We start from the raw sequence: 8678 nt of genomic DNA, 5'->3' as shown, positions 1-8678 counted from the left end.
ACCTAATTAAAAAGTTGTTTAACCATGTTTATTTCCTGGATTAAACTGCCTACTTAAACTAGGTTCACGCATAGACAAGTGAAAACTACACCGTGGTGTTGTCCAAATTCAGCTTAACTATTTGCATGTCACATGGTGACAACTATCCAATCAGGTACCAGGTTATCTGACCTATGTAATTAGTCCGGAAAATAAACATAAAAGCTAACTATAAACGGAGATTGTTCTCCGTGTACAGTGTTCTTGGTTTTGAGCTCATAAAATACGATGTGTTAAATTGCAAAGCATATTGTGCAAGTAAATATGGAAGCAAGGGGGTTAAATGAGGAGTTCAGAAATGTTTACCCATCTGCCTTCGAGGCGCACTCAAGCCGGTCTGCGTCAGAAACTCCGATGTTCTCCGCGGCGGAACGACCGACTTCGACAAGCGCCGAGTCTCTCACTCCTTACGTTTCTTTTCCAGCCAACATTGGCACTAGCTCCTCAGTCACTTTTGGATGTCGTTTCGGAAATAGTTGTTATAGTTGCAAATTTCCACAGAACGCCATGTTTCCGTCTAGTGTTGTAAAACAAAATGCGAATGGACAGTCTGCCAGTAAACCCGTGGACTATTGTGACGGCTGGCTTAAGGAGTTCGCTTTTTACCAAAGTTACACAGGTTCCTACCCAAGAATCCACCCTGCCTATATTGATTTACCTGTAGTTCATAGAACAATGACCGGAGATTCCAGACAGGATACTTGCTTGACAATGGAAGGCCACCAGCCATGGAACTGGTCAAACAATTGCAGCGGTCAACTTTATTGCTCCAAAGACCAGACGCAGAGCCCGCATATCTGGAAGCCATCATTAACAGGTAAGACTTGTGAGATCTGCGCTGTGAATCACTCCTCGCCTCTCTTCATTAGTTTTTGACACCGCCTTATTAAATGTCATGATCATGTCCGTATTAAAGTAGGCTAATTAAATTAATTCTTAAAATAAATGAGAACCACAGGCTAAGTACGCCGAAATTAATCAGGACAAATATTAAAAAAACGTTCCCCGTTAAGTAAACAGAGTTCTTTTGAACCTGGCTTTCTTTCGATGGAAGTTTACAAGACGCCATTATTTTGGTTTTAAATTAATGTTTACATTTAGATTATTGGAAGGTGTTTCTTTAAAAGGCTGCGTTAAGGTAAATTGCAATAAATGTTACATCATTGTTAATCTTGGAATAATGAAAAGATCTTGTAACAAAAGACAAGCTATTATAATGATTTGTATTTCCTCAGAGGGAACCGCGGGTTCGTTCTGTCAGCGCGGGAGAAAGAAGCGGGTTCCTTACACAAAATTGCAACTGAAAGAGCTCGAGCGGGAATACACCAACACTAAGTTCATTACAAAGGAAAAGAGACGACGGATCGCTTTTTCTACAAACCTGTCTGAGAGACAAGTAACTATCTGGTTTCAAAATCGTCGAGTCAAGGATAAGAAGAGACCTGAAGTCTGCAAAGAATTTTAATCCTATTAAAGGTCCATTCGTGCATATGCTGATTTATATAGTGAAGAGTTTAGCTCTTTGTTCCTTTTTTATTAACAAGGGCGATTTAGCCTATTATTTTATTATTTATATCTTGTTCAAATATTTGGATGTACTCACATTCATACTCAGTCGTAGTTTATTCAGATAATTTTATATTGGCTTCCAGGTTTGCTGAAAGAATGTTCAGATGTTCAAACTGTTTCAGTAGCTTGAGGGTTTTTTTCCCCCAGTTGTTTTTTATAATTTAAGTTTTGTTAAACAATTGGCATTAGTTATTTCTACGCCATAAGCCAGGCTACTGATCTCTCCTTTCAGTCAAAATGTTATGTTTTACTTTTCGTTTCATGTGAGTGCAGTGTTGTGTATAGTAGATTTATGGAAGGATCTGTAACATTAACGCTAATAATAATAAATAAATACATTCAAGCGTAATGTTGATTTAAGAGATCCGAGCGACTAAAAATAATTTGTTTTAAACCGTAAGACTGTGGCTGGTTTCCCCGAAGCAAAACGTTAATAGCGTGAAAATTGCGGTCTTTAAATAATTCCGTATTTCCGATTACGTTTGCATTTATCATAGTTATTAAAGTGTTTTATTTTATTTATTGCCATTGCAAAGCTACTGTACACTATTCAACTGGCTTGAATTTAATGTTTAACAGTGATAGACCCACAATTTTATGTAGCCCTATTTTGAGAAACATAAATGAATTTCAATACAGGATTGATATTCATAATAGTATGGATTCCACAACTGTTTAGGCCTGCAACGGTCTGTAAATGTATTTTATAGATGAATAAATGGGAACACATAGGCTACTGGTAAAATGTAAGCTATGCCTCAAATGTCCTCGAAGTCGCTTTGGATAAAAGTCACAGCTTTTTTTCCAAATGTGAATGAATTAGTAAGCCTAAATGTAAACACACTATCACTATCACAAAAGTAAAGTATTAGTTACAATATTTAAGTGCGATATCCATACACACAGTTATTATTTTGTTAAATCAGCCCACAAATTGTTTTATTGTTGATTTGTTTGACTTTAAAGGTTCATTGAAAATCTTTGAAAAGCAAAAAAGTCTACACAACACATGCATTTTTGTTTCCTTTCAAATAGGATTTCATTATATAACACATTAACATCTTTTGAAACTGGGTCTTCTCACTGACCTTGAGACGTATTGTCAGACTAGACCTTGATTGACTTCAAGAGGTCTCATGAATAAAACTTGCCACCAATTCATGAAGCTGCATCGCCACCTACCGGTTAGCATGTGCCTTACATTAAGATCAAATTCATTTTTGCATAAAGAGTAAACCATTTTGAGAATTAATTCAGAAGCTATGATCATTTAATAGGGAAGATGGCGCTTTTTAGTTATGAATAAATATGTAATATGCAGTGGCAAATTAAAAAAAAAAACGTGTAATGTAGAGTTAAAAAGTTATATTAAGTTATATGTGTTGGTCAGAAAATACTTCCCTCAAGGGTGGGGACTCTCATGGCAACTCGTAGCTGTTTTACGTTTTGCCGAATTGCTGGCAAATTCATGCGAGGGTTTAACAACGGCAGTACTTAAACGGTAATATTTTAAATGAAATGTTTATAGTTCCCTGTCACGCTGTTTTCAGCTTTTAAAAGCGACGCTTTTCATCAAATTATCTGCCTGGTTGTTTGGGACAAATTGTAAATGAAATTTAGACTATGACAACCGGTTTTTACTCTGGCTTTTAAATGCACTTGGACTTGTTTTTGGTCAATCCGCGTCTGGACTTTGACCTTGAACTATACTGACGTACCATATAATTTTCATGTACACATTTTTGTTTTTTAAGGTTGAACAAGTGATTCTGGGCTTCTGTGTTGTCAGTACGCAACAGAATGTGAATGTCTAAAGCAATCCGATTTTAACGGTTTTCATGAATTTACTGGACCCGTAAAATGTGGGAGGTTAGCTGTCTCCACTCTTTCCGGAAATTGCCTGTTTACAATAGTAATTTTGCCTGCACGTGTGTGCATGTGCACATTCTTTAAAATCGTGTTTTGGATCATCTGGACAAATCTTTGAAGGTAAGATCAAATATAACTTGCATATCCTACAGTGTCAATTTTGAGAGACAGATTACAAAGAGATCCGATATCTAAAGTAATGTTTAATTTCTTGCACCGATAGCTCGGCATCTCAAGACAACCGACTTAAATGTTTATGTAAGATAGCCTATTATAAAGAATTGACAGTGTTAGGCTTTACTTTCTTTTCAATGTTTTTTTTTTTACTTTATATATTTACTTTTACAATACATATTTCAAAATATAGTGAATATAGTGAATTCAAAATATATTAGAAAAATAGTGAATCGTGCGTTACCAAAACCTTATACAGTATATAGAAAAATTCATAGATTGAAATGAATGAATCGAATTAAGATATCCGCCACTCTGTAACGAAACTCCCTACCTCGCACCGGGCCCCGCGTCAGATAAGGACGGCCCTTATGGTTCATTCTTTTAGAACTGTGCTTTTGACGATTTGCTTTAGGCCACACGAACTAGAGAGACACAGATAATGGTACAGTTACCATTAAAAAGTACAGTTAATGGTAAACACACTTTTGAACAAATAAAATCCCCCAGTGAAACAGAAACCCTGCCTTAATTATATAAAACCATACCTTTGCAAAAATATATCTGCAAATTAATGAAAATTGTCACATTTGCGTTTATGACAATAAAATTAATTGCGTTTCTATTTAATGTTTCAGTTATTGTGTGTTTAGAAAATGGCATCACTTGAGCGTCGGACATTCATAGTGGGAGAATTAGAATTTAAGTACAAAATATCCCACATCTGATCTGAATGAACGCGGCAATCACGCGATCGTGAGAAATTCATGGCATTGTGAAAGGTATAGTTTTACTGCTTTCTGTGGTATGTCAACAAACTGCAGGCTTCTTGTTAGGGCACTACAGACGAAAAAAACTGCAGGTTGTCTGGTTTCGGTTCTAATTGTGTGTTTTTGAGGGCTCACAGGCGGAATAGGGCCTACATGCGCACAAAATCCCAAAAGCGCTGGTTAGCTTAGGTAAATCATAAAAGCGATTGTAGATCTCAAAGTTTTCAGGAGTATTAGAATGCTAAAGTGCATCATAAGCAGACAAACTCCTAACCACACAATTACATTATTATTATTTTAATACATTCTTTATACAGACTTGTGACTTCAACAGATTGACAATTGTGTGAATTAAATTCAGCTCATTGTTCATTGTTCAGCTCATTCGTCATATGAAAAATGGGCTTTGATTTACAGGCAGTTGGAGGAGGCAAATAAATTAGCTGTCGTGCATGAAAATCAGTTATGTGTTGCGCAACCCACTTGTCTTTCCATGCATTTTCCTCCTTTCACAACATCGTCTTCCTCTATGATTCAAAATATAGTGAATTCAAAATATATTAGAAAAATAGTGAATCGTGCGTTACCAAAACCTTATACAGTATATAGAAAAATTCATAGATTGAAATGAATGAATCGAATTAAGATATCCGCCACTCTGTAACGAAATGTTTAAAAAGATGGATTTTTTTGCAGGCATTGGAAAATTTTCACATTTGGGATTTTTTTTAAATTGTATAATACTCTGTCAAAAGTGTAAATTGCACAGGAAGAATTTAAACTTTTTTTAAACGTGTTTGTGAGCTTAACGTTTTTTAAACCCCTGTTTATACTTAATAAAACACGAACGCAGCTCTTTTGACTATGTAGCCAAACCAGCTGTAATGCATTACTAATATATATATATATATACACACACACACACACACCATCCAAATGCATGTTTGCCCCCATACGCAAGCCAAAGGCACACCAGTAATCTTACTTTCTGTAGCCTAGCCTTCATTATTAATAAACGCTTTCATTTTGTGCACTGTATTATGTACGATATTCTAAAGAACTGACAAAGTTAGGATTTTTTTTCTTTTAATTTTTTTTCTTTTTCTTTTTTATTTTACGTATTTGCTTGTACAATACATATTTTACAAAAATAGTGAATCATGCGTTACCTAAACCTCCTTATATATATAAATTCATAGATTTAAATAAATAGACAAGAAATTGAACTGGGATGTCTGCAGATGTTATTTTATATGCTTTTTATGCAATGCCTATTTCTGACTTTGCAGCACGACTGTCACATGGGCGTGGCTAAACATTTTACTTTGCATAACACGTGATGGTGCATTAACAAATCAACAATTACCTTGCTAGTATTCTTTAGGGGTAACTAAAAACGGTTTTAAGAAGCGATCAGGCAAGCTCGTCAGAAATGTGCGAGCACAATCTTCTTAGTTCTGGGTATGTTGCTCCCCTTTTGAATTTTCACTCTCCCGACTCCCTGTACCTCCAAAACTTGCGAGGCAGTGGAGTCCATCTATCTGGGCTTCCGCAGATGTCCTACAGTAGAAGAGAGGTGTGCTCGCTCCCGTGGACTTCTCCAAATTCGTGCACTACTCCGGCCCAGAGCCGCGCCTACAGTGGCTACTCTCAGCCGTTTTTTAGCAATTCAGCCGCTGTGAGCGCTAGCCTCAACACTCACAAAAAGGGCTCACTGGAGGAATCCGGGAGGTACTACTTCCAAGATGTTAGCCACAAATCAGAGGAGCCTGGACGACCTAATGCAGCTTACGCAATTGAACAGAGACTCACTACTGACTCCACCAGCAATGAAGTTTTAAACTTGGAAAGGCGACAGCAGAACAGGGTTGCACAGAATCAACGTAACTTCATTGACCAGCCAGTGACTGATGCTTCAAAGCAGTCTGTCAGCTCCAGCGCTCAATTTCAACCATCACTGAACACCCCGACTATTAGATCATCCTTCTCCGATGGTACGCAACTTCTTCCTTGACCCTTCCGTCATAGACACCAACGCTGTGCCTGAATGTCACTCTTGATTTCAGTGGATTATACTCTGTAGTCTTTGTATGTGTGATGTTATAAAACCGTTTGCTTTGTTCAGTTATAGGCAAGCTATTTCAGCCATTGAGTTTGCCACGCTTAACTTTTCAACACTAGTTTGTTTTCAGACAGAAAAAAAAGTAATTACGCATGCTCCACGATATAGTAAAAATGACAGAGGAATCAGAGTTGTCGTTGTGTTTTTAATGGTTAACATCTTTGATTAAGATACTAATTCAGTGGTTTGCAAGAATGATACCAAGAACGATTGGTGAATTCATTTTTTTCTCTCTCTTTCCCAGGACTGCCGTGGTGTCCATCACAGGTGAGATCAAGAAAAAAGAGGAAACCTTACACGAAGCCACAGTTAGCCGAACTGGAGAACGAATTTATGATGAATGAATTTATAAACCGACAGAAACGAAAGGAGCTTTCGGACAGATTGGAACTGAGTGATCAGCAAGTGAAAATCTGGTTTCAGAACCGCAGGATGAAGAAAAAAAGACTTATGATGCGCGAGCATACCTTCACTGTTTACTAATTTTTTTTATTATTTTTTTAGATATATAATAACAGTCAAGGATTTCTTTTTTAGGGGGTGACATCATTCATACTGATCATTCACAAGTTACTTTTATGACGGAGATGAAAGTCCACCAAACCCCTCTGGAAAGGATTATCTCCCGAACACCTATTAAATGTAATTTAATATTAAAGCTGAATAGGCTATTGAATAATTAAAGCTGAACAATTTTTAATTTATATCTATTAGCCATGAAGTCGCTGCATTTGTATGTGTCTGGTGTATGTTTTTGGTGGAAAAAGGGTAATTCCAAAGTTGTAATGTTAGCTTGCTATATATTGTCTAAAAAGAATGCTTTGTAGTTTAAAACCGCAGCAAAATTTAGAGTAGGATATGTGTATATTGGGTTCATAACATACATTCTGGCGTCATTTAAAAGTACACTGGGCAGCTAACATAGCTAACTGAATGGAGTCAATACATTGTGAGACATTCCAACCTTTAGTAACTTTGATAAAACCTCATTTGTATCTTCCGATCTAAAAATGTAAGTTTTGTTGTATTTTAACCAAAAGTGTTATGTGTAATATTTATTAAGTGTTCTGTACATTCTGCATTACATTAAACTTCTGCGTTCTTGTGCGATTGTTTGTCTGGTTTAATTCGATTGGTGATTCTAAAATGCTCTACTAAACAGCAGTGATGCCTCTAGTCCAAGCTCAAGTTCGTTTATGTTAATACACAAACTCCGATGTGCGAATATCTGTATTCTATGAATCTCCATCATTTTATATTTTCTGAAATTATATCTAATAGAATTAAACTGAACTTTAACGAGCTAACTAAGTGCTGTAACTATGCGTTAAGGGTGTATAGGTCAAAAAAAGACTGGACGGCTAAACAATTCATTATTTAGTCGCCCCTACAATTTAGTATTTACTTTTGTAGATATGTACTAAAATCTTATTAATTTATCTCTTTTTTGTTTGCTTCAAATAAGTATATATGGAACAGGTAAATCAGTGGTACCATCAGTTGCGTGCGAAGATAAAACTGGCTTATACCAAATATAAAAATGTTATTTTAATATCAGCATGACAAACCAGTGACATGACATATATACAATGTTTGTTGTTTAGGCTTGTCAGTGCCACCTTTCTAATGCACACGCAATGCACTTACTGTTTTTCTGCAAGGTAAACGATGTGGTACAATTATAGTACTAAAGTATAGTACAACAATAGGTGAGTGTGTGAGAATATATATATATATATAGAGAGAGAGAGAGAGAGAGAGAGAGAGAGAGAGAGATAATGTAGGCCTGTGTAGTTACCTTGTAGTTATTATTACTCTCCGCAACTTAAAATCGTGATTGCACAGCACTACCGCTGTACACCTTCACCAAATATATTATTAGTATATTATTACCAGTATATTATTATCATTAATATTATCCAGTATTACCACTTTTTTTAATTTTAAAATACATATTTTCTGAATATATATATATAAGTAATTAAATGCACACATTAAAAACAAATAAGACAGTTAGATTTGGTCCAAGTTAATTGTCTTGACAATTCCTTTTAAATGCAAGCAAGAAACAAATGGAATGGAGTTTTCTTGAGATCACTACCAGACGTTTTTCGACCGCTGTAGAAACTGGGGGC

General features: G+C 36.0%; 1 protein-coding gene across 3 annotated transcripts; it reads left to right on the top strand.

The window, feature by feature from the left end:
* Positions 1 to 203: 203 nt before the first annotated feature.
* Positions 204 to 7501, top strand: LOC107657365 (homeobox protein Hox-D12a). 3 transcript variants are annotated; one of them, XM_016445409.1, is made up of 3 exons: positions 204 to 856; positions 1275 to 1435; positions 6788 to 6896. In XM_016445409.1, the coding sequence occupies exons 1-3, from the start codon at positions 304 to 306 to the stop codon at positions 6812 to 6814; spliced, it is 741 nt and encodes a 246-aa protein (XP_016300895.1). In that variant the 5' UTR covers positions 204 to 303; the 3' UTR covers positions 6815 to 6896. The 3 variants fall into 3 exon arrangements, with proteins under 3 accessions (XP_016300895.1, XP_016300894.1, XP_016300893.1); XM_016445408.1 differs by lacking the exon at positions 6788 to 6896 and having other exon boundaries at positions 1275 to 2451; XM_016445407.1 differs by lacking the exons at positions 204 to 856; positions 1275 to 1435 and adding an exon at positions 5854 to 6415 and having other exon boundaries at positions 6788 to 7501.
* The last annotated feature ends 1177 nt before the right edge of the window (positions 7502 to 8678 follow it).

The sequence above is a fragment of the Sinocyclocheilus anshuiensis genome, unplaced genomic scaffold (assembly GCF_001515605.1).
Source record: "Sinocyclocheilus anshuiensis isolate Anshui unplaced genomic scaffold, SAMN03320099.WGS_v1.1 scaffold355, whole genome shotgun sequence".
NCBI lineage: Eukaryota > Metazoa > Chordata > Actinopteri > Cypriniformes > Cyprinidae > Sinocyclocheilus > Sinocyclocheilus anshuiensis.
Note: the sequence above shows the minus strand (reverse complement) of the source record. Positions and strands in the feature narration are given on the sequence as shown.

Excerpts from the sequence above, each read along its gene's own strand:
- LOC107657365 (XM_016445407.1), top strand. The coding sequence starts at position 5,854 with ATGTGCGAGCACAATCTTCTTAGTTCTGGGTATGTTGCTCCCCTTTTG. Across the intron at positions 6,416-6,787 it reads TAGATCATCCTTCTCCGATG|GACTGCCGTGGTGTCCATCA; the intron begins GTACGCAACTTC and ends TCTCTTTCCCAG.